At 39.7% G+C, this 26,839-nt stretch overlaps 1 protein-coding gene across 39 annotated transcripts in view; it reads right to left on the bottom strand.

Moving 5' to 3' along the window:
• Positions 1 to 2,407: 2,407 nt before the first annotated feature.
• Positions 2,408 to 26,839, bottom strand: part of ZMIZ1 (zinc finger MIZ-type containing 1) — a 317,066-nt gene continuing 292,634 nt past the window's right edge. For 20 of the 39 annotated variants that reach the window (XM_085554182.1, XM_085554177.1, XM_085554184.1 and 17 more), the window contains 11 exons: positions 26,649 to 26,823; positions 25,186 to 25,372; positions 21,720 to 21,930; positions 20,417 to 20,522; positions 19,730 to 19,890; positions 19,382 to 19,449; positions 17,424 to 17,492; positions 16,643 to 16,890; positions 13,533 to 13,696; positions 8,422 to 8,670; positions 2,408 to 4,732 (listed from right to left, as the gene is read on the bottom strand). In XM_085554182.1, the coding sequence (XP_085410308.1) occupies positions 4,625 to 4,732; positions 8,422 to 8,670; positions 13,533 to 13,696; positions 16,643 to 16,890; positions 17,424 to 17,492; positions 19,382 to 19,449; positions 19,730 to 19,890; positions 20,417 to 20,522; positions 21,720 to 21,930; positions 25,186 to 25,372; positions 26,649 to 26,823 (1,746 nt within the window). In that variant the 3' untranslated portion in view covers positions 2,408 to 4,624. The remainder of the gene's footprint in view (positions 4,733 to 8,421; positions 8,671 to 13,532; positions 13,697 to 16,642; positions 16,891 to 17,423; positions 17,493 to 19,381; positions 19,450 to 19,729; positions 19,891 to 20,416; positions 20,523 to 21,719; positions 21,931 to 25,185; positions 25,373 to 26,648; positions 26,824 to 26,839) is intronic. The other 19 variants (XM_085554190.1, XM_085554186.1, XM_085554188.1 and 16 more) reach the window with 3 other exon arrangements.

Raw genomic sequence — 26,839 nt, forward strand, 5'->3', positions numbered from 1 at the left:
GGGCAAGTAGGGTGTTCCAAAAAGAAACTGAAAATTTACAAAGCAGCTGCCAATTAGCCAGACCTTAATTTTGCAAATTTATTTAGGAAAAAAAATTAACATGAGCAAATGAGAATACCTCAGTGTTACAACAGAGTATATAAATGTCTAGCAATAGTCAAATAATTTGATCTTTAAATATAAAATAACCACATGAACACCTAATATACAGGTTTCATCTGAATACATATTTATTAGATAAATATTAGGTTGTCACATCATCTAACTACATACAGTTTTGCAAGACTAAAAATCACAATTATCTTTTCTGACCAGTTTAAAGTATGAAATGATTGCATTGTACTGTACATACAATGTACAAACAAAGACAATGGCCATTTTTGCGTGTTATGTCAGATTGTACTTTTTTTTTTTTCCTTTTTAATTCCCCTCTGATCGAAATATCAAAAATTGTACAAAGTATGAATTTGGTTACAATTTACTTTTCTTTTTGTAATCCCCTTATTTTTCTTCATCATTTCTGTAGCACCCTAAAAATACACAGGTGATAGACTAGTACACATAAGCTAAATATTACAAGTAGATAAAACAAAACAAAACGAAGGATCAGAGTATATTACAGAAGTGAAAGTGAAACGAATGCTGGGACTCCACGAACGCTAACAAACAGGATTCATTTTCCACATAAGATGGAGCTTCAAGCTTTTTTTTTTTTCCTTTTTTTTTTTCTTTTTTTCCTGCGAAATAAAAACAATGCACATTCCAAGGAAAATGAATGCATTTCTGTTAACATGTCTCTATTTGTCATTTACATATGTACAGATGTCCCTTGAGTCTCCGCTGCAGACATTGGCGTGTATCTGTCAGTCCTATAATAATGTCTTGGCAGCAGAACTGTAGATTTCTGTGGGTTCTTTCCCAGATGAACTTCCATAGGGAAACAATTAAAAAGTAAACAAACAAACAAAAAAAGAAGAATAAAAATACTACTGGAATTTCATACAATAATTAAGCTTTAAAAGAAATGACTGTGATTACCCTATTTGCTAGGTTTTTTCTCTAAACTTTAATACGGCAGTGAACAGATAAAAAAATAACTAAATTTTCATTTAGAAGCTTTTCCATACTGAATCTACTATACAGTACCTGATTTTAGCTGACATAGTTTTAAAACTGTCTAGTATGACCAACATTTGGGTGATGGGTAAAAATCGTGTTTTCTTTCCTAAGTTCTGCTTAGAAACCAAATGCTTCTCTAAGCTCCAACATATCCACCATCCACTTTAACGCTCTATTACTGTACAAAGCAGACGCAAACACCGCTCCAAATATATTGCTAATATCTATGTGTCTGTTCTGTTTGTTTGTTTTTTCCCTTTATTCTTTCCAGCAGGTACTTTCAGATGATACGTTTTAAATACTACCAGTTAGCAAAAAGTCAATTCTTAACATACCTGGTTTAAAATACTAACGTTGTGTTTAAGAGAAAAGCAATTTCAGGTGACTAACTTAGCTGCTCAGGAAACAATGGAGAGTGGATTAAATAGAATCAATTAAAAAATCTGAGCAACGCATTCCATCTAGCACTGTGAAATGTTCTTTATTCCAAAACCTATGGCTTAAGAAACTTCCCCCAGAATGAAACAAAACAAAACTCTAAGGGCATAACGTCAGTTTATCATTCGCCACCCCTGAAAATGACTTCAATACATATATGAACAATGCAGCAAAAATACAGGGGAAAACTACTACAGTAAAATTGCTACAAAACACATCTGTAACTGAAGAACGGTCTTTCCTAGTGTCGGCGTGGCAGCAGCACCACACCACAACCATGTTACCATGTATTATACCAAGGTATTTTAATATTCTGCAGAGATCCTCTACAGGTTGTCAAGCCTACGCAAGAAAAAAGACACTTCTAAGCAGAATAAAGTGTACTATACTGTTTCCCTCCCCACCCACCAGCATCCCTTTGTGTTAGTGTGCCCAGCTCTGCAGGCTGGAACACCAGCACAGTGATATAAATACAGTACCTTACGTACTCGCTGCTTGCCTTAGTGCTTCTTCACCTGTTCAGACAGCTGCCCCTAGGTGTCCCGCTCACTGGGGCAAAGGGACAAAACCTCTGCCTTCACCAGCCCACAGGCACCACATGGGCAGGAAACATCGGTTGGTTGGGTGGTGGGATGTTTGCCCTAGGCAATCACTTCTTACTGTGTTTCCATGACAGAGCTGGGCCCTGATTGTCCAGGTACTGCCTGACATTTCAATTCATTCATCAGGTAAATGGATATGAAGTTTGGGCTATTTCTTCAAAAGAAAACGGGTTTGGGGGGAGGAGTGGGGTGAGGAGGGGGAAGAAAAAAAAAACCTCCCTTATTCTGTTAAAGAACCCTCAAATTTCTTTTTCTTTTTTTTTTCTTTTGTTAAAAAAGGACCCATATAATTTTTTTTTTCTTTTTTTTCCGACAAGGTATTTAAAAACACCAGCAAAAGTATAATCAGATCATGAAAATGTTGAATATTATCAAAGACGATACTAAAATATTCACAAAGATATTTACAATAGCAATTCTTAAAATAATTGATTTTGCATAATGAACAGCGCCTTTCTTAAAAAAACTCGAAACAGGAAAAATATAAGTGTGGGACCATCTCTACATAATATGTTTGACAGATTCAATACTCCTACTGGAAAATAAAAGAACTAAACCGCCATTTCCTTTAATATCTACAGCAAGGTGCTGCTGACTAGCATATATATATCACGACGCATGTACAGCAGTAGTGGGAAATGTTAACAGAGAGCAAAATAAAACAAGAACTGCAAAGAATTTACAAATGTGACTTTGGTGAGGAAAGCAAATCCAGAGTTGTAAGCACATAGCATGCCATTTACAGCTCGCTAACTGAACACAGAGGGCTAGGAAACTCTCTAGTCAAACTGATGGGAACAAACAAAACTTGTCTGGCACTTCAGTTTAAAACTCGTTATGGCGAGCAAATAAAAGTTACTGGATTGGGTCTGGGACGAGGGAAGGAGTAGGGTCAAATTTGCTTTAGTAACAAAAAGAAATTAACCAATAACTCTACAGTGGGCAAAAGCTGAAATGTTGCACCACAAGGGCAAAGTTGGCACACATGCACTTCTTACACAGCTACTGTACATATTTTATAAAAGAGAGAGAGAGACAAAGAGCACAGAAATGGGCACAGAAGCAACAGGAAGCTCATGCAGGAGAAGCAACCACACGAGAAGCACGGATCACAGGGGCAAGACAGTGATTGTGGCATTAGGGTCTTTTGAGGGCAGCAGCAATCTACCAAGTCACTTTTCCTCCCCATGCCCTTTCCTTCATGAGAACAATCTCTTCCTGGCACCTAAGGTTTAAGAAAAGAAACTGAAGGAGGAGAAAAGAAAAAGTTTGAATTATTTGTAACAGTCATGAAAACAGAACACAAAGCAAAATAAAAAAGAAGCTATGTCTATCCAATTTCAATGCCCCTTTTCAAGCTGATTATGAAAAAATAATTATGCAGATCTTGATGCTACTCTCCCTCATCCTGCAATGATTTCCTATCCGCCTTCAACCTAGCTTGTCTTATTATGTGTTGTGCAATACACACAGTGACGCAAACGCTCAGGAAGCAAAGGCTGTAGGTTTATGACTGAGAGTGTTTCGGTTTGCATTCCCCCCTCCCTCTCTTTTCCATTCTTTATGGATCATATGGCAAAAAGACCTGTTACAACAATCTCGACAGTTGGGTGTCAATGCAGCCACAAACAGTAATGATTTGAAACCAAACCACAGAAAAGCCCTAAACATTGAAAGTATTTTTTATTTTTTTCCATGTGCTTCCAATGTGTGTGTTTGAACAAAGGAATCCTTTGCAAAAGAAGTGTTTAAGATTCCTGAACTTTTTAAAGTCCAAACACACGCGGCTGTGGCCTGGAGATGCTCAGGACTCCATTACTGACAACGTGTTTACTAAACTGTTGTCACTCTCTTGATGGGCTTGTATTTCTTCCCTACCTCTGCCATTTTACTGTACGATTTGTGCTTTTTGGAGCTTTGTTAGTGTTTTTGTTTTTTGTGTGTGGCCAGAACAATTACTCCAACACAAACCTGTGCTTGGAGAGGGACAGAGGAGAAGCAGGGTGGAGGGAGATGGTTTCAAAAAAATGGAAGAACATGCGTTGGAAGGACACTCTGAGACAGGTCAATTAAAGACAGTTCCATTTTGTTGCCTTTTCTTCCCTTGCCAAGATTTGTTTTTGCCAAGATACTTCACACTATGTTTATCACAGAACTCTCTCTCTATAGGATGAACAACAAACGGGGTTTCCAATAGCTGCACAACTGTCTGTGTTACGTTGTGACGCGTAGCATGGCGGACTCTGAGATTACTGCACTTTTTTGTGTATTTTTTCTCCCGTCACTTTCGCAGTTTTTGAAGCTGACAAAAGCAGTTCTGAGATGAAGAAAGCAGGGAGTGCACCACTGGATCAACTTGTGAGGTGTTTTTTTTTTTCTTCTTTTGTGGAAAAGGAGTGTTAAGATTCCTCGCTGTGCAGCCACACATGTGAACAAGTGAAAGGGATGGGGGAATACACATGGGTTCAGTTGTTCTCAAAGAGAGACAGAAGGTCATCATTGCTATTGCTTGGCAAATCAGGAGGATCCAGGTACGAAAGCAGCTCATCTGGATTTGTGAGTTCTGGAAGCAGCTATAAAATATAAAGATAAAAGGAAAATTACAGGTAACAGAAATACAACTGTGGGGAAAAAAAGGGATTAAATACCATACATTCCAGGAAACTGGCTTTCATATAAATATATTGAAATAAATCTGACAGCAGTAATGCTGCTTCACACCCTAAGGTGACGCAGTAGCCACTTGTTTGTGAAAGTCTGTATTACTCAACATCCCCGTCACAAAGCTTATTAATAAACAAAGTTTAATTCCTGCCTAACATTCTTGATAAGACCTTCTTGATAAATGTGTTACGTATGTTAGTTTCATGTAAAAGGAAACTCGAACCAAGCAGTCAAGACTTATTTGAGCCTTAAAGTGGATCAATAAAGCCTGGTGTATGTGACTGGCAGGCAGCAGCATGGTGATTGCTTTAAGCCTTTATCCCTATGGAATGAGGCTGCTGTGTCCATCCCTTCCTCGTATACAGACACACAGGCTGGCCAGTGAGCTGGACTGGAACTTGTCAGGTGTTGAAACTAACCCAGATCAAAAAAACCCCAACATCAAAATTAAAAAACCCACCAAGAGTCCTAAGGAGGAACAAGGGGAGGGGAGTGAAAAGGCAGGCCTCCATGAGTAGGAGAAGAAGAAGAGATGACCTCCTCTTCTCTCTTTGGCAGTGACAGCTGATGGTGATTGGAAGTGCTTATTCAACTTCAGCTTATTTGTATTTCAAGGCATTTTAAAGGTTCAGTGGCATAACACTACAACCAACAGAAGATGCACTGATCTCCACAAGGTTATAAATGTATCAAGTCGAAAATTTTTTGAACTTACGTTTTCGCTAACACTGCATCAAATAGAACTACATTTTTTTTGTTGTTATTTATTTGTTAATCATTTTTATTTTTATTTTTTCCCAAGCATCTCTCAGATTCTTTCTTATCTGACAGGTCACAGGCACACCTCAGCTACTGAGGGTTTTGTAAGAGGCAATGTTTTCTGGTTTATTCTGCAACTTGCCAAGTCTTGGTAAAAAGTAAAAGTATTTATGACCTGACACGGAAGAGCCTGTAATAAGCTCCCTTTATATTCAGTGTTGTGTTGAGGCCAAGACAGAAAAAAAACATGGAATGGTTTAAAACACACAACGGTAAGTACAAGAAATTCATTTTAAACTGTTCTGTGTTTTCAAATACTATAAAACTAAAAACTTGACTACGTCACATTTGGCACACAAGTACTATATTTATATGCTTCTATACGCTCAAATGGATGAACATATTTTTAAATAAGCTATATATGAAATGAAGAAGCATTATTAAAAAAAGAAAAAAAAAGTTTGCATAAACAAAATGTTCGTGAGGGAATGTTTTTCATAAAACACTTCCTCCTCTTACACACAGTTGTAACTGCTGTTGTCATAGTGCTAGACTAAAGATATACAGCTTTTAAATGCATTTCACCTGCTTGCATAGTTTTCTGAATATCTAGTATGGGACTAAAAGAAAACTGAGGCCTTTCCATATGTTTAGAAAGTAACAAATGGTTGAATGTATCCCGCAGATATTCCAACTCAATTCTTAAAAAATTATCATACTTTGTTTGAGACTCATTCTTTTATACAGAGGATTGGTTTTTTTTTGTTAGTTAGTTTGTTTTTTTTTTTTAAAGTGAAAGTTAAAAACAATATGATCTTTAATGATGCAGTCTTCTGAATTCTGAGGGTGCATTTCATACCACGAAGTAATGGCAAAACTTCAAGACTAAAATGTTTCTAAGACTTCTCAATAGAGAATCAACCAATTTTTGCTAATTAAGGCATATTTTGACACAGTCTCAAGGAGAAAAAGGGTAAAGGGGAGGAAATTCTGAAAACACAAAGAGCATTTCTGAATGCTGGGGTGTTTCCCTGCATGCAGGCCTGTGCAACACACGGGCCATGAGCTGGCACTGTAGCTTGGCTGCTGGTGTGTGGGGATCCTCACAGCAGCCCCTCGCAGCAAGAGGAAAATCCAAGGGCCCAGCTGGGTGCAGTGCTGGGCCAGGAGGGAAGGATGGAGGGCTGAGAGGAGCAGGCACTGTGAGGGTGTGTTGGACCTGGAAGAATTTGGAGAGGGCATCCAGTGCTCCTGAACTGATCACTGTAGGGCTCTCATCAGGCATCCGCACCCTGTGCCTCTGCTGTGTGTGGTGTGAGTGTGGGTCATCTCTGTCTACATGAGGTGTACCCTTCTGCCTGGTTGAGCACTGCACTGAAGCACTAATGAATGACCCCACATGCGCCAGCAGGTCCAGCTGCCTGTAGTACATTCCCCAGCTTGGTTCCAGCTCACAGACAGTGCAGCAAGGTGCCTGGCTCAGCCTGGTTCCACAACAGTCACCAATAGCTAAACCTGCTGACATCATTTACCTGAGCGTGACTGAGCTCACAGATATTTCTAAGCCCTGTGCTCTCCACACTGCACAGCTCTTGCTTCATTCAGCTACGGCAATTTCAGTTTCACACTGAGCGCCTCCATCAGCAATACTCACAGTACTATAGTAAAGGTATATTTTCTTGTCACCAAGGAACAATTGCCTGACCCATATCAGTGTACAGTGCTACTTAAATACCTGAAGAAAAACTGAGCTTTTTATTTCACCTACTGATATTACTCATATGGCAACCTTAAGGGCTCAGACCCAGTTGCCAACACGACCCACATCTCCTGAGGGACACGCCATGGTCATGCTGTGTGACAGACACAGCCTGGCTCCAGCACAGACACTGCTCATTGAGGGCTTCTCCCAGTGTCTGGAGCCTGCCTTCCCCCACGAGGCTGCCTGGTGGCACAGTGCTGTCATGGGACAGGGAACAGGCACGCACACAGCAACAGCACAGACAGGTATAAACCTGAGGCACAGAGTGAACACTTCTCTCAGAAAAATACATTGTGCGGCAGACTTTGGACCAGACAGAAGATACAAGTACAGGAATGCATGACTTAAATGAAAATCCAACCCTAGTGCTAAGAAATGTAATCTTCAGAAGGTGGGTAGTTGAACAGATGCCTCCAGCAGCTCACTCCCAGCACTAGCAGTGGGTGGCTGTGGACAATACTTCTGTCCTTAACACTAGGATCATCTCCATTTAGTCACATGCTGCGCTCAACTCTGGCTAAGGAGGCAGAAGATGTCCTTGTTGTTCATTTGCAGCACTTGCATGGCATGGGAGCAGGACGTTTGCTGCTGAGTGCTGGTGGCAGGGCCCAGAGCCAGGGATGGACCCCACTGTCAGGCACCATGAGGCTGAAACTGAGCCAGCACATGGCTCAGTGGGCACCATGTGGCCCGAGCCTGGCCCAACTCCTCCTAATCCAGAGGCTGCAGCAGTTCCAGGGCTTGGACTCACGCACACGAGTGCCTTCATCTGGTGACAAGGGGATTGGGAGATCTCTCTAGGCAGACACTCTACCTGCTGTTTCAGAAGACACTTGCCTCCCCACTATGAGGAGGACACAGCTGGCACATCACACAGCTGCTTAAAACAGAAGAGTTTCCACAGCAAGCCAGGAGAGCCCTGTCACCTCAGCTGCAGTGACTACACCCATGTACCCAAGCATGAGACGATGGCATGTGCTGTGGAAGCGGCTCCCCATCCCCACACCCATCCCGCCCTCCCACCGCCATGTCAAGCACACTCTATGGCAGGCAGATGATAGTATGACACAGACTTACATCCAGCGAGGGCTCCGGCATGTCAGGTGCTCCCTGTCCACCAGCCTGACCCTCTAAGGCTGAGGAGGGATTAAAGGTCAGGTCACTGTGTGGATGGTTGCCAGAAGCGGCCGGGGGTGGCTGCCGGGACTGCTGGCTGGGAGGCCCGCTGTGATGTAATGGCTGCCCTGACTGGCTGCTGGGGTGAGGGACGTGCAAACCTTGCTGCATGGAAGTATGGGACTGATCAGTGCTGCCGGGATGAGGGATCTGCGGAGGAGGAAAAAAGCAGGAAAAGAAAGTGAGGCCACAAGGTACAGTGCTCGCGGTGCCTGACTCTGTAACCGCATGTTGAAAGGAAACAACAAAAATGAATTTAAAAGACCAAAAAAAGGAAAAAAAGAAAAAAAAAGAAAAAAAAAAAAGCATAATTTCAAAAGAAAGCTCCATATCCCAATGTTGGAGGAAATGTTTCAGCTTTTTGGAGGTCATCTGCAATGGGGAAATAAACACTGGGTTTGTGCTGCTGCATTTGTTTCACTGTAATGTGGGAAACTGTGGCTGAAGGCACAAATCAAGCAGCCCACGGGGCTGAAGGGGGCTGATACTGCTGCTCAGTGTGAGCCAGGCAGATGCTTTGCCCTTGAAAAATTTCGGGAATGAATGGAGGATTTGTTGAATAATGATCCCCGTGCCAGCAAACTGATTAACTGAGAAAATGCTTAAGTTCTGCTCAGATTCCTTATTGGGTAGCTTCCCTGACATTGCTGCCTATTCTTGTTTCAGCTTGTTACAACCATCTGGCAAATACCAGCCCTTCCCTATGCCTTTCTCTATTTTATTTTCATCCATCTTTTCAGAAAGCAAAACCCCTTTTAAGGGATTTTCTTAGCTGATGGTTGATAAAATCAAGTGGGATTGGTTAGCCAAGCTCCTCAGCCACCCACAGAGCTGCCAGAGGTGACTGAATACCTGCTGACACCCTGCAACACATTATCTTAAATAATGAAAGATCATGCAACAGAATGCATCTTTATTTTCACATGGGCAAGTTCTCTAGCAAAAATTTTGTATTTTCTAAGTTTTCAATGGGGAATGACCTACCAAACCATACGTGTCTTCTAAACCTTATTATGGAAGAATTAAGGGGAAAAAAAAAAATCTTTCTCCCATTACAGAGAAGTGACAAAAATGCACAAACCCAGTTTTTTCTTCTGCTACATCACCATTAATGCTAGTGGACTCTTTGGGACTTGACCATGGTGCCAAGAGAAAAATGAGTGTGAATGCCTTACAATCAGTTATTTCATGTTAATTGGGTATATGGAGAAGCAAAAAATGTAAACATTTTTTGAGAAATGCTACATATTGCCACACAGTGGAGCTGAAACAAAAGAACAGATACATACAACAACAGCATGAAATTCATCCAGCCAAGCCAACAGAAACTGGCAAAATGCTATGTCACATGTCAGCATTGACCCTTTCATATCACAGCAAACTGCAAGGTTATTTTAACCTTAATCTTTAGTTTTGGAAAGCAAAAGGGAGGTTATTACAAAACTTAATTAAAATATTCCAAGATATTAAGAAAAAAAAAATAATCACAGAAACAAGCATTTTATAAAGAAACATTTTTCCACTCACACGAAAACTGACATCTGAACAGTGATACAGTGGGACACTCATACTCAGCTACATGGAGGTCTTTTTCAATAGTTTGGCAGTAGGAACGTTGGTGGAAATGAGCAGGATTCTACATACATAAGTGTTTTTGGGTCTCTTTCCCATATGAGACTATAAGATAACTATTATGAAGTACCATTGTATACTTTTCTCTCCATTAGAGTCACAATTTGACTATCTGGAACATATTCTGTAACATTATTGTTGTTACCTTAGAGGTAAACTTGTACAAATTCTGCCCATAGACCACAGCTCAATGTAAATGAATCCGCAGCCTAGGAACTTTGCTACAGTCCAAGTGAAAACAGATGTCTGTCCAAATAGTATCGTTTCATTCTTTTGTTCACTGAGAACATGTGCAACAGGGACTGTGCAAAGAAAGCTTAATAACAAAAAGTAAAAAGCAATTAAAGACAGTGTTGCTGAAGTGGGAAAGTTGTTTCCAGAAAATAAAACAAAATAGGAACATCTTGAAAATTCTCTTAAATTTATCTCCAGATGCACATGGCAAGGGTGACAATGGTGTGCCTATAGAAGTAATTATTTAAACAAAGAGGCTTTCACATGTTTTCAGACATATTTCAGAACAGACAATCAGGTTAAAAATTCTACACATTATGTTTCCGTATACTGACATTATATTAAATATTTTATTGATAAGGCAGTATCTTGGGTAGAGATAACTGCTGGACAGGAAGTCCTTGTTCATTATAAGACTGAAGGTTATCATAATCTTAAACAGCCAACACAGCTTCAAGATCCGACAGCATTGATTCAGGCCTACCTGTGACAGAATAAATGCTCAGTACTATTTTTTTTTTGTCTTCATTCAGCTTACTAACGATGAAATAATTACCATCGGTGTAAAACCACTCTAAACAATACAACGTGGGCTTCCAGCTTGTGTCTGCCACTTGCACTGTTTTATTTCAAAAGCACTAACTTACATTATGAATGCTGAGTCTAACAAAGTTGCCACTGCTTAGATAGCAAGGTAATTCAGAGTTGTTTTTAGGAGCATAAACTCTGGCACTCCTAAACATTTACAATCTGTAAAAGGAAAGTTTATAGAAGACACAACTATGTCTACTATTTAATAGCACAAAGAACACAATTTGTTATGAGTTAGTCTAAGAGTGACCTCTAGGTGTGCTGAGATGAACAGCAACAGAGCTTGCCAGCTGCAGGATGATATTCCTTTCATCTCAGGAGTAAATTGATAGTGAAAAAAAGGATCATTAGGTTGAGTCAATTGTTTATACATCTCTCCACTATGGAGGTCACAGACTCGCCAGCTCTTAGCTGTGCTAAGTGGCAGAATCACCAAAAGATGCCATCCTGCCCTGCCGCTGTTCTCTGCCACTTTTCCCATCCATTTTTCCCTTGCTATCAACATGTGTCCTTGCAAATATACTGCAAACTCAAGAGGTTCAATTATATCAGTACCATGCTTTAATAGCATGCATTTCTCTAAAAGCAGCAGTTTTAAAGCTGTCTTTCCTGTGTGTCTGCTACCAAAAAATACCTCCCTTCAGAGAGAAGAATGGAAGAAATCAAAAACAGAAGAGGGAAGCAGAGACTCTGTAATATTGACAAAGTTCTGCAAGAGTACTATCAGTCCACAAGAGCAGACTAAAAATATGTATGGCCAAATTGGCAAGGTCAACCTAATTCTGTTGTGCTAAAAGATATGAAAACCAATCCTTAATAAGGCAAATCACCCACTGACATAGGCTAGGTGGAGCCTGCTTTTGTGCCACTTCCCTTTTCCAAACAGCATTGCTTGTGTATCATGATAGAAGAGGGACAAGTGAGGCAAAGGTTTACTTCAATTGCTAGCTATCATAAGCAAGCATTAGATCTGATACTGACTGACCCACAAAATCAAAAATCTATTAACATTTACCCAGATACCCTATTACAGTTCTGCAGTATGCATAGCCTTGAGTAACTTTTAACTTTGCTATTATCTGTAAGGAGTCCAATTTTCAGAAAGCCACAGATTCTTCGCTTTCATATTCAACTACTTCATATCCTACCACTTCAGAGAATCTACTAGGGCAACGGCTATAGCAAAGGTAAAGCAGTTAACTGATGGAGTGGAAATGTACGTGTCACAGAATGGGAGGTGCAGAAGAATTCCCTGTGGCTTCGATTCAAAGGACAGCAGCTGTGTGTGAGTGGTTCAGGTTGGTAGCGATTCCCCTCACTACTATATTCTCATGCTGTACAGTTGGTTCAGATACAGATATTCAGGTTGCTCATTAAACTGATAGGTAAAATTTGCCAAAGTAAAATTAAATTTACAGTGTGCTTGTTCTATCCTTTAATAGCCTGTGAAGAGGTAAAGTCATTACATTTTCTGGACTCTTCCTTTGCAGACATTCTTCTCACTTGGGATCTGCCCAAGCTACACTAAGAATGCTCTCTCCCCCCTCCCTCCCTATTTCTCACCATCCTCCTTGGAAAACCCACTGCCAGCTAGAGGAGACACTGACTGAGTAGGCTTTTCCTAAGCATCTGCTACCACATATCCTCATTACTTTCTGAAATAATGCTTTCTAGTGCTCAATGAAAACACAGCACAGATGACTCATCAAGTTAAACATCCTTCCTGCACAGTAACAGCACACTATAAAGCCCCTGCCCTGTAACGTACTTGAATATAAAAGGATATATACACATACATACCACACAGAGTTAAAATAGATGACTAGTCATGCCTAAGAGCTAAACACTGCTGGTAACTTTTCTATCATCTGGTTGCTGCGGTACTACATCTTCTGGATGTAAAGTTATGTATATATAACTTGGTTCACTGAGCAAGCCACTTTTCTAATGAGCAGTTTCTGCCTTTCCAGCTGAGACCTGAGGAACCTCTGCTTTTTAAATCTGTTACCCTGGTGCACCCTCAGACTAGCAGCAGTATCTCTCCTTGAAATCTACAGGCTTGTCCTATTCCCTACAGCTTAAAGGTACATTTCTACTTGGATAGAATCCCTCACAAAATGCTTTGATGCAAACTTTGCCCTCAGGGACAAAGTCAGGGAAGACACAGTCCCTGCTCCGGAGTCAGTCAATGTCTTGTTATAACAAGCTGTCTGCTGAAGATGGACATTCACAGATACTGCTGGCTAGCTTTTTTCAGGTGTCAGAGGAAAGCACAGTGATTAACACAGGTACACCAAGCCAGGTCGTTTCTTTCAGATAAACAAGCTTAAACAACAATCTATAAAAAAAACCTTAAAGACATTTTCCCACAAACTTGAAAAGGCCAGAAACTAAAACTGACATTTCTCACATTTCTCAGGGCTACTCTATTTCAGATGCTGCCAAAGTTGGGAAACCAAAACTAAGAAAATCAAGTCACAAGGAAAGTCCATTTGGCTGACTGAAGCACCTTACCCCTGCAAAGAAAGACCTATGTCTGCAGTACCATTACTTACAGATTCCTGCATAGGGTGACTGAGAGGTTTGTCGAGAGCTGCCATGCTGCTTGGCATGTCTGGGGGATGTGACAGCTGTGGCCCATGCATGAAATCATTCATTGATGTTCCACCAGGATTCCCGTGAGGAAAATCAAAATTGCCATGACCTTGGTAACTGTTACCTGAAAGACAAGCAGATATGATACAAAATAATTTTTATTTTTTTTCCTGACACTTATCTTCTAGAGTCTCTTCTCATAAAACCTTTGCAGGGCTATATCTCCCCTACATAGGATGGGGTAACATGGCAATGTTGCACTCCCCACTGCAGAAGTAGCTGAAGGAATAATAGGGAAGAAAATATGGCATTTGGCTTTCATGTTTTGGCTACTGCTGGGAATATTAGGACTGACTGTAGTAATTTGTGTACATTCTGAAAATAAGTGAAAACTCCTGACACTTACAAAAGCTGCATTTAAGTCACAAATTAAACTTAAGCAAGACAAAAAAGTCCAAAGAATCCGACTAAACTGACTCGCTGCCTAAGTACAAATTATATATAGTACACCTACGTCATTTTTATTTACATTTCCACGCACTAAGGAGGACTGTAGCTTTCCATCAGTTACTGACAAAGTTAAGTGACCGAGCTGCATCAGGAAGATGCCACCATGGATGCTGCACATCCATTTCACCTCTTCTTCATCACTATAAATAGGCAACTTCTATTGAGATAATGCAGAAGAGGCCTTCATGTCTAATTGAGGCTTGGGATATAATTCTCCTTGATACCATGAAAACTATACATATACATAAATATACACCAATTTTCCCTTTATGAAAAGATTATCCCCATTTTCAGAGCTGCAAACTGCCTGCACACATCTTGTGTTTCAAATGCGGATACGCACATTCACAATGAAAAATTAGAGAACTTAACGAAATCTATCTAACTTTGGATGGAAAAGATGTTCTCCAGAACATCAGAATTCCTTATCAGCCCAGAATCTGGTTTTAAACCTCACACATCTACTGTTTAGCAACAAGCCTGGGGCTCTCTGCAGAACTTCAGGACAAGTATAGCATGGCCATCATCAGTATATTTTGATCCTTCCACCTCAGCCGTGTGAGCATCACTATAATTCTGCAGCATGAGTGCATCATGGTACAGGGGATTTATTTTCACAATTCTTTTCTGTTCTGATCCCTCTGTTAGCACTTTCATTTGAGATACCAACTCTGTTAGTTTATCTGCTATTAAGAATTAGGACTGGACTGAAGTCATTAAGCTATTTTTTTATATGTGACCTAACTGCATGATAGTGAACTCAGAAACAATAGAATAGTTTTGGAACTTGAACAGAGAACTTAAGATTTCTCGGCTAGAATACAGGAGCTTTAAATGGAAGAAGTCAAGAAGGGAGTTCAACAAACCAAAGTAGCTGTGACATTTGCTCTTCAGCACAGCTTCATAAGCAGAAGCTTAATCTCAGAGGAATAGAAGTCATTAGCCATGTAAGAGTATTTCTCAGAGAAGTCAGGACTTTGATCTACCATGTAAATACCACAGAGCCTTACTAATTCCCATTTTGTTAATCTGCAAACTGGATAATTCTCCCAGAATGTAACTGCTCTTGCCTCGCTTCTTGGGAAAAATTTAATAAGGTCTTGGATTACTGAGTAGTTGCTATATTTACAAACTATACTTCAGTATAATTACAAACGTAAACCACAGTAATAACACTACTACTTTTTTTTTTTTTTTTTTTTTTTTTTTTTTTAAAGAATGTTATCAATCAGAGGACACTGCCTAATTCTAAACACTAAGTTTCACTGCATATATTGATAAAGAACGAAAACAGGATGCACCGTGTCCACGCATTTACAGCCATGCAGATATACGCCCTTCTCTGGGGCAAGAGTTGTGCCACATGCTGAGGGACACACCTGTAAAGTCATTTAGGATAATCTGGTGCCTTGCACTGATACGTGTGTTGCAGCAGAGGTAGGGCAATATAGACTGCATATGACATTGGTGAGTCGAGGCTCTGAGCAGCGATGTCTAACTCTGCTACAGGACATACAGGGGAAGGGAGGGAAACAACAGCCCAAGCAACAATCACTAAAGAAACACTGAAGCCCAGCTTACATGACTACTGTGTCCATTCCTGGGTAAGGGAGTTAAAAGGTGATGAAGAAAACATGGCTCTGTTCTCATGTTCTGACTGTGTTTCACTCCTACTTAACAACTGAAAAAATTGTGATTCAGTGCTCTTGGCTTTGTTATAGTAATCATTCATCTGTTTGAAAACCTGGAAAGTTTTATCATCTGTCATCAGTTTTGCAGTCATTGGAGCAAATTAAGCATATTTTGCATGCAAAATACGTTTTTCTTCAAATGCCGTCAAAAAGCACATATATCACCTTGTAATCAATTTGAGGATTCTGATGGTGTGAACAGTTGGTCTTTTCTCTGAGCTGAACTGAGTCATGTCTTATTTCTTGCAAAAAGAACAGTCTCTGGTTTCATATTTTCAGAATTGTCAGTATAATTTAGTTATTCAGAGTATCCCAGTCATTTGAAATTTCCACTGCTTGGATTTAGTTCTATGTTTCTCAAACTGGCAATGCATAGACAGAGTATCTCAGAAGTCATTATCTAATGCAAAGGCGTTTGCAAAGCAGCAAAAAGTTTCTGGGTGATCCATGGAATGTCAGCCACCTGCCCAAGTGGCCGGATTAATGAGTCAGGTTCGCTACATTGTAAGTAATGTAGCAGGAGAGGCTTTTATCAGAACTAGAGGGATACAGAAGGAAAACAAACAGAAAAAATGAGGAAAGATGTATATTGTGGCAGACCATGAATACATAAGGGAACATACAGTGCTCATTGATTTAGAGAGAGCTGCATAGCAATAAATGTGGCAGTCAGCAAATGCCTTACTATAAGACATTTTCTCTAAGCAGATGAATCTTAAATGAAAAGTCTCATGCAGAATTTCAGAAATGCAGCCGCACATATTTTACTTTCCTTGTGAATGTCCATGAGAAGGTGCAAAGACAAACAAAGGTGACACAACAAAGGTGACTGACTGACTCACTGAGTTTGAGAGTGATGTAAGACTTACCTTGGTTACCATATTCGGTGGAGTTGTTACTTCCTGGAGGAGGTGGGAGGGATGGGTAAGGTGATGGCCCAGGACCCAAAGCTGCAATCATCTCCATCACATTTGGCATGATCATCTGGCTTGGACTCATGGTCTTAAATCTTTTGGAGGGAATGCCATCTGGGTCATCTTTGATGTGAATATCTGACTTTATAGGGACTGGCCTCCAACTGCAAGTTGGGTCAATGGTAACTTCTTCAAACTCTGAGCTGTAAAATAACGTGAGAATTTTAGCACATTAATTGCTCTTCAGTTTCCTGTCAATTCTGCTGATATTTCCCTAAGAAACTGATGGCAACAAATGTTTTTAAATGCTCTAGTATATACAACCTCAAAATCTTTCACTCCTCAAAAGTGTGCTGAAAGCAAATTTTAGAAATAGCAATGTGAGAGCACATTTCTGTTTATACCCTCACAGTGAAATCCAAAAGTATCTATGTGATCTGCTATATGTCAATCAGAAGGTCTCCTTCTAAACATGAGAAAACATTTCATCCTCCATTCTTGCTCTTCCTTCTGTCTCACTGATGAGGCTGCCATCAGGAGATGACCCAAATGAAATCTATTAAGTGGTCAGAAAGAGACACACTCTATTATTAGCTATGCTTACTGATATTACTAGCTTCACTGAGAAGCTGTGAAACAGAATACTCAAGTTCAATCACTAACACCTTTGGCATGACTGTCTCAAAGTATCTTCCACTCACTTAGTCTTGGATATCAGAAATATCAATTCACTTACTTCTGTATAGCGTTGAGAATACCCCACATGTACTGGTCAACCTCTAAGCCCTCCAGCAGAGCAGTTTTACTAGAAAAGGAAAACAAACAAACAACTCCTTCATATTAGAATATATCCATATATTTAAAAGAAGGATGGAAGAAGAATAGTTTAGTGATGAAATCAGCAGTCTAAGATCTACCATCTTACTATTTCTTATAAGTAGCTTATAATGATTTGGGACAAACAGCTTCACTTGTACATCTGCTTTACCAGAATAATAGTTTGTTACATCAAATAGGTAAGATATGGATACACATTTACATACAAGGATCTGTATATGTTCACAAACTGTTCACATCTTTTAAATTGTTGATTTTATTGAACTGTATTTCAGATATAAAGTCTCTTTGAGCACAGTAGATCTCTCCTGTAATCATCATCTACAACTACAACTTTTTTAAAATTGCATCTGTGCTGTTTTCTTGAGCTATGCAGTAATGTGTCTTCAAAATAACTGTGTATAATAACTGTTTTACATAGCACAGATGGGGACAGAACAAAACAGTAACATAAATGAGTTATGTTGGAACTAAGATCAGAATGCAGGTGCTCATACTTAGAGAAAGTGGACACAAATTTTAGCCTGAATGTATCAATACATAAATTATGAAGCAACCACTACCTTTTAAGACATCCAATTCTTATTCTTAGCCAAACTCAAAAGATTGAAAAGGTTGAGGTAGTTCAGAGAAATCATTTGTGCCTTAGGATAGCTATGGATCATAGATGGTCAAGCTTGTCTCAAGTCTGCAACGTTCACAGAAGCAAATAAAGCAGACAATGGCTGTATCTGTTTAACAGCTAACATTGGCTGACACAACCAGGACTGAAGAGGAGATGGGCAGAGATGCCTGCAAACTGTTACAACTACAGATGCTTGAGCTTAGGAGCACTGGCTCTCAGCTGAGGCTGTAACAAACTCATAACCACGTGCACTGAGCACAGTAGGTTAAAGACACTGAAAGGGCTTGCAGACATTCTGTGAGTCTTTTTTGCTCAGTTAAATGTATGACGGGCAGTCTGTGACTACTTCAAAGTGTTTTGTTCTGTTTCTTCTGCAGTACGCTAGTGCTCTAGTCAAGACATACAGTTGAAAATATACTGAGATATTTCCCTTTTTCTTTAAGCAATTTCTCCAAACTTTCGTACTCACAGCTTCTTGGAAACATTATAGCTTTTTAAAAATCAGCCTTATTCTGAACTAGAATCCTTTCTACTTTCTTTTTTTTGCCTTCATTTACCCCTGACATTGACCTTGGTGGATCCAATTGTCAAATGCTGCAGCCTCCAGAATTCTCATTCTCCTCTGCCATTAACTGCATCTCTATGTGACTCAAAGCACAATACCTAAGACAGTTAGTTATTTGGCAACCTTAAGCCACCAAGCACAGGTGGATATTGAGCATTTTAACATTTAAATATTTGAAGTTTAGTAATTTGAGATTACAACAAGAAAATCATACAAAAGTAACTCCAGAATAGACTACCTATTCTTCTATCATGGGATGTTGCTATCTGCTCATTGTTTATACTGCATAATCTGGAGGAAAATCAACTCAGTTCAGCAGTTTCATGTAGATATCTGTCTTATCACTACAAATATTTGAGCTTCTTTTTAACTCTACATAGTACAATGATAGCCTGATGAGAGCTAGCGGATTATGCACTTCGTAAGAAAATCTCACATTAAATATCCTGCTTTTGAATTTCTAAAAAATCCAGGGTGTTCCCCCAGTTCATGCAGTACTGAAGAATTCTCACTGGACTTTAGGTAAACATAATGTAATGTATCTTATTTTTTAGCACTTCCTTTCTCTTCCTTCCAAATAAATTAGCTCTTCTTCATTACCTTCAGTATTACTGGAATTCAGCTAAATCACCTACAGCAGCATTTCATGTAGCATAGTTGCACTTACTTGCATACTGGACACCTCCAAGTTCCTCTTTCGCAGTTCAGCTGTAAGTAAGATTCCAGATCAAAGCACTATATAAAAAAAAACAAAAGAGAAAAATCAAAGGAAAATACTGTACTAACTGAGTCAGTCATACAAAAGTAAAGCTGTCATGAAGAAAACCCTACTAGAACTAACACCTAAACCAAGCAGATTACTTGTCTCTACATTCAACAGAAATAAACACATGTACTTAACTGTTTCTGTTGATAGACAAAAAGGAGATCTGTTAAGCTCTCTCTTACAATAACCAAGCGAAAGGTAATAATATATAGTGGAGGGAACACTGTGCCATCATTGGCATCTACTCACTTGTACATGCTTGCAATCATGACCCCTTGCTGGGAGCTGAATCCTCCGGAATGTGATCGGACACTTCAGAGACACTTTAATAGCTGTTTGCTCTACTCCATCTTCCCCATTTAGTGTTGCATTGCCAGAGGAAGCTGCTACACTACTGAAATTCCTCTTTACTGTTTAGGAAGAAGGTATGCATGAGAAAATACATGTACACTTTAAATCCTAATGTAGAAATCTGAAAGATGAACAATTCATCCTTTACACACACGAGTGTTTGTTGCACAATCTTATGCTGTACAAACAAGCCATCACACACATGCATATCAGCCATAGTCTCAAGTATAGCAAGTGCGGTCCTACAAAAGCACTTAGAGCAGCCCTAAATGAACAAAGGAGAAGAATCTTTCAATGCAACTCCTTAGAATAAGAGAAGAACAAATATGGGGGGAAAAGCAGGTTATCCCAGGAGCGGAGAGAAATCATTAGGGACTAAGCTTGTGTTCATGGTATTTTGTTACCCCACCCAAACATACTTTAAAATTTCAGTATCCCAAAGATTTAATCTATGCACATAATATTCTGGAAATTCTTATGTGTAGTTTAAAGTTTTCAGTCAGCAAATCTGGTGTAGAAATAGTTAATCACAATTGAATGCAGGCACTTTAAGAAAGTCATCACCCACAGAAAAACAAAACTCACTCTTGGTGATACAATGTTCTGCTGGGAGGAGGCGTTTCTTTAGTAGACCTTGAAGTACAGAGCGAACTGATGGCCGGTGTACTAACTGCAACACGAACAAGTGTGACTGAAAGAAAACACACTTTGTTACCACGAGAACTGAGCACACATGGTACATATGCTGCTGAACAGAGCTGCATTCTTCCCTTGGATGCAAAGCTTCAGGAGGCATCTAATGCATAAAAATGAAAGCTGGTGCTGCTCTGCTGAGTGCATGCACTCCCATAGGGATATACTGAATGCTGTACAGTATTTTGTTCTGTTCCCCAGGAGCACAGCATACTCCTATACAATAACTTTTTCTTTTTTAAAAAGGAAAAAAAAGATGTTCTGCATTTTCTTCCTCTTTAATATTCAGAATTTGGAGGGCTGATATATTCTTCTCTGATACTTGGGTTCATTCCTAAGACCCTGGATTCTTTGACATAATCAAGACTATCTGCCTGTCATCACACTACGTTATAAGTTGCACTATTTGCCACTGATCTGTCTGCAACTCACTGAATCCTCCTTCCCAGAGTCATAAGAGCTTGCTGAGGATTTGCAGGATGCTGCCCCCGCTTTTAGCTAACAGATAAATGGTATTAGGCTCAGATACTTCAATGTGAAGTAAAGCAAAATGTGTCGATGGCTTCCCATTAAAATGCCTCACACTGTGACCTTGGGAGAGGTAGTAGCAGCTTGCTTTCTTGTCAGTAACAGCAGGGCAGTTAAAAGCTCAGACTGTAATGTGTACAGTCTGCATTAAAAATACAGTTCTTGTTTCCAAAAGCAACTGAACCATGGAAAATGAGAAAGTGGAAAGGTTTCATGGGATACGAATTTTTTCATCTAAAAACCATCACCAACAATGAGAGTGCTGAAGTTATCACGTCAAATCAACTGCAGTTTAATCCTCTAAGTAAATGAAATTAGTACTGGGTAACAGTCCACATCTCAATAATCTACTTCCTTGAAATCCTTCAGCCACTTTGTAACTCAGGCACACACAAAAGAGCTTGGAGAGCAAACTCCCTTCCTCCCCTAGGCCCCCAAGTCCTTTCAAACACACTGACGTTGCTACAGTCTGCAATAATTCTGCAGCTCAAAAAAATCAGCATTAGTACTCTGCCTGTGTCAACACCATTAAACAAGCACCTTACAAGAAAAATTCATGGGAAAAAAAAAAGAGAGGAAGGCTTTTTCAGCCAAGACGACATTTGCAAACTGTACTAAACAGCAAAGTCAGCATCAGCAGCTGCAGCCGCAAGCTCAATGTACTTACACAACAACATGCTGTGACTGTAATTTGAATCGTGTTTCTTCCTGGCTGGCAGACATGCTTTAGGTGCAGAGGTTTATGAGATGTCTTGTTGTCACCACGTTCGATGGTAAGTGGGGTTGCATTAACGCTGACCTGGACTGAAGCTGGCCAGTTTGTGTTCATTTGTCTGTCTTCATGGTGATAGCACTTGAACTGTAATTCCAAGTCAGACCTGTACAACAACCAATAAATCTTCCTTTAACTTTTCTTGCACATTGCAGAGGGAGGTCTTTTTTGTTGCTAGGAGCATTTTTTCTTGACCAATCAGACTATTCTTCTAGAATTACTCCCAATAAAAGATATAACACACTTTTATCACAAAAGCCCTTAACAGAAGAAAGTCATGATGAATTAATGATGCAACCATACTACAGAGATGTTAATATTTTACACTTATAAAGGACTTTCCAAGGGAACACCTCAAACCGCTTTGCAAAAACAGACTGTGAAATTATTCTGCTAAAAAAGAAATGTTAACATCAGACAGGTTTTTTGTGTCTGAGTGAAAAGTAAAGAATAAGAAAGTCATACACTGCAGCAGGTTGTGTTGGAAGATTCCAGATCTTTCACTATTTCAGTGTTTGAACAAGGTTTTGAACAAGGGCTTGTCAGACATAGTACAGATATAGCTATTCCAGCCTTAGAACATGTAAATCAACTAAGAAAATGACCTCTGTTTCTCACTGCCTGTATGTCTGTGACTCCAAATTAACACAGCTGTGGATTAAATTTACCCAAGTTAGAACTTCTTTCAGAGTATGATTCCCTTCCTCCCTCTAATAATAAATACCACATGCTTTTCAACTCCCTAGAATTAGATTTATAACACCCCCCATAAAAGGGAGTGGCTAAAACTAAGTTAATGGAAATTAAATGGGTAGAGATTATGGCTTCTAAGTGTCACATGCAAATGTCAGTGTGTTAGAAAAGACCAATTTGAAGAGGAAATGTAAAAGAATGTGAGGAACTCAACTGAAATGCTGGAATTCTGCTGTTTGTGGTAGCTAAAACATTCTGCCCAATGTTTATCTTTTAAGCTTGAAAACTCAGGTGCTCATTTCTTCATCTTGTCTGGAAGATGTGTTTGTAAGATCCATAAGAAACAGTTCATTCAGATCATCATCTTAACTGTCATTTTCCTTACCCAGAAATAGGGATTTGAATCCTGACTTAACACCATCTTCTCCATATTTCAAAACATCTAGATTTAGCATTGGATAAAAATGCTTTTTTTGGTTTGTTTTATTAAAGGAAAGCACAGAATACGAATTATGTGATCATAATGTATGCATTCAGCATAATCTTTCTATATCAAGTGTTCCTAGACTCTTTTTTCTAGTATTTCACTGACAAGTTTTGAAATATCTCTGCAAGATCTACCGGAAATTCTCATCTCATGAGAACACACAGCAACCACTGAAACCCAGACGGGAGCAAGCCTCAGTGCCTCTAATATAAAACCCAAATGGATTACGTGCATTCCTGAGAACTCTGGTCAGGTTTGCTGAAAGTCTCAGGGTGAGAACAGAGATTAGGAGACCTTCGAGTTTTAGCAAACAGCCCCACAGCAGGTCTCTGCTAATAACTAAGTAGCGCTAAGACTGAGCCAGCTTCAAGGCAACATTTTTCTTGCTTTCAATCTTCTGTTTCTCGTAACCATGAAAAGATCCCAATGGGGACAAAAACAGTTCGTTATGGGTGTACACGTGAGCTGTTCTGCTGAATATTTTAACTAGCAGAAAAATATTCAGAACTGGCTTGATTCCATCATCCTCTATAAAAACAAAATCCTTCCACACATGTGGCTAATTCATTTTTTTGGAATCCATCCAGCCCTGAGGTAAATTTGAAATGACTTTGTTACAGGACCATCCGTTCTCCCCTCCACTGACAAGCTTTTCAAAACAGTAGACCTGAGCACAGTTTACCTACGAGTCTTCACTAAAACAAGTTTAAATAAAGGCTATGTGTTTGGTGAGCTAAGGAAGAAAGAAAGAACAGAAAGAAAGAGCAGATATTAAGAAACAGCGTCATGCCTCAGTGCAGCACTATAAATCTACTGAATGAGCCAGTACAATCCCCAGTAGTGATTACTTATTAATAAGAACTAGCAAATAACTGCCAAAACTCCCTCTGCTTCTAGTACTCCACGATAATGAAATTCAAGTAAGCAATAACTGACCTCAAAGTTAGGTGTTAATTATTGGATGTGGTCTGCCTGAAATCTCTCTCACTTCTAACCCCCATGCAACCTCAAGTTAGGGCAAACCACTCTTGTAGCCTATGTCCAGTCTCAGCTTTAGAGCCAGAGTCCATCCTGGGGGCAGAGAACCCAGCACATCTTTCTGCTACCCCTGAACACCTTGTGCTTTGTCCACACTGTAAAAACAGAAATCTCATATGAATTCCAGTAAATGGGAAAAAGGTCCTCAGGTGGAAAAAGCTGAAGCTACAAGTTATTAGTCCCATTTAGACCAGGGTGTCTTTGATCCAGGCTCAGAAGAAGCTGAAAGTGAGGACGGCGTAACAGAAAATGTGCTGAAGATGCAGTGTTTTACCACCTCAGCTGCTACACCTGTAAAAGGACATCTGTACAAGGATAGTGAGAGGCTAACCAAGCATCACAGTGCACAGAGACAGCTTCAAACAATGCAGTCAGAAAACAGAATAAAACTAAAATACTTTCTGAGAAAAACAGGAAACAGAGTTATTTGGCAGGACATGAAAACATACATATAAAAAAATGAAATAAGGCTCTGATTGTAAGCTGATCTAAACACTGAAAGCAGCACATAAGCTGAAATCACTCATGCAAATCCAAATTAAATACAGTAAAGTACCACCTAGGAAAATTATTCTTTTGTACTGGAAAGTAGTATTTGGTGTAATTGAAAAACAGAAGACTTTGGGTATTGGATGCTATGTAATGTATTTCTGATCCATCCTTATTTGGGGATTCACAGAAGAGAGGGGATGTATGAAATCAGTTTCAAATATCTGGAGGATTTATGCACGTTTCTTTCCAACTGATGCAATCAGGCACCTAAAACTGGGTTCTTCTTTAGCGTGTTATTTTTCATTATCAGATATTCAGCCATTTACTTTCAGCAACACTTGCAACTAACATTTAACAGGCCATAGAGCAGCTAGGCCTTCAGAGTCTGCTGCATCAAAGTTTGCATTGGTGTTGGTCATGCACATCCTGCACTCATTCTACCCAGAGCAGAAATGATGGAATGGTTACAGTGATTTTGCAGAGTGTGTCATCAGCAAGGGAATGCATCAGGAAGCATTTTAGAACACACTGCCTTTGGGAATCAACAGGTAAGACTATCTGGGAACACAAAGGGGACTTTTCCTAGCTAGGAATGGCCTGCCCATTCTCCATTGCAGGTGCAAGACTTCTTCATAGTAAGTCTCAGCTTACCTCCACATCAGCGTTTGATGAACAGTTGGCCGTAAGTGAAAGACATGGTTACTGACTGCCAGGTTGTGTTCCAGCCGGAAGGGCTCCAACACAACACCATCCCTCACGGGAAATGTCAGACGCAGCTCATCATTGTGGTTGGCTGGGATCGAAGAGGGAGAGAAAGCATGAACTTTCCCTTTAGCATCTGCAGTGCAATAATAATGTGTATATTTATACAGAACAATAACAAATGGTACAGCGATCTGCTTCTGGGTTGAACTTTGCAGATTCATACGCACACAAAAGAAAGACACAAGTAGCTAGAGGATCTAGTTAATGCAAGTGAAAAGACTCAAGTTGGTAACAATGAAAAACCCAACTCTTTTATTCTCCTTTTATTCTGGGCAACAATGTGACAAGAACTTGTGTTTTCTTTCTTTCTTTTTTTTTTTTTTTTTAATCACTGCAGAGGTAACCTGTCCAGCCTTACTCTGCTAGCAAAAAGACTGACAACTCTTGACTATGGCCAGCAGTGATGATGTTTAGTTATTTCTTCTGCTTTGAGCAGGGAGAAACATTACCCAATTAGTTTCAGCTGAACCTTTTCAGAAGACCAAACATACTAGAACACAATTGCTATTTGATCAGTAACACAAGATTTTATGGTAATTCACAGCTAAACTATGCAAGCCAAATCCCTTTAAATACTGTGGTTTTGCCCAAACGATACTGCAAGTCACTTTCTTCTACTTTATTTTTCAACTATACTGAATTCCAAAGACTGGCTGCAAAGTGCTAATGCAGCAGAAGTCCTTTTTAGGAAACAAAGATTCTCTCGATTCCCTAGTAAGTAATATCTCCTACTGTTCATCAGTCACTTCAAAACATCAAACATCTTGTGCTAGTATAGAGCCAGAGAGATCTTGTTATTCCTTCCCTGTTCCCAGCCAAATGTAGCTGTGAGGTTGAGTGGCTTTGAAAGGAACATATATCAATTTTTGGCACTCTACTGAATATTCTTAAGCCTGCATGGATCACAATAGAGACAATTCTATAAATATTCACATCGTATGCCATTCTGCTGTTACGTTCAATGAATGGTTTTGCCCTTGAACAAAATATACCACAATAAAAGTTCATACAATCAACAAACCTACTGAGCACACATAACACAACTCGAAATTAAATGTTTTATCATCAGGAAGTGTATCAAAGGAATACTTTGAAGGAATATTTAAAGAATACTTTAACTTTGAAGAACTTGGGATGGTCTATTTTAGGAGGGGACAGTAATCTTTCTTCTTCCTTTCTCCTTACTCTATTGAGCCTGCAGTGTGCAGCAGAGCCATGCCACCTATTGCAACTTAGCAATCTGAGCCTCTCCCAGAGCAGCACTCAATCCTGGTTTCCAGACTGAAACGTATGTGGCAGAGAATGTAGGGAAAACAAATGACAGGGGGAGTATTTTGATTGCTACTCACTTGGAGGTGGTGGTAAAGCATTGATATTTGGCTTAATGTCAGGTGGGAATGGTGGTTTGACATCCTGGTTAGGTGACAGGTACGGAGGAATATTGCTCCCTGGAGTCATAGGTGGCGTGGGGTTTCCTGGAACAGGTGAATGAGGGTAATTTGCCACAGGTACAGGCCTTGATGGCTAGAAAATAAATAAT

The sequence above is a fragment of the Coturnix japonica genome, chromosome 8 (genome assembly GCF_054131305.1).
Source record: "Coturnix japonica strain WE chromosome 8, WE-NBRP24, whole genome shotgun sequence".
NCBI classification, from domain to species: Eukaryota; Metazoa; Chordata; class Aves; order Galliformes; family Phasianidae; genus Coturnix; species Coturnix japonica.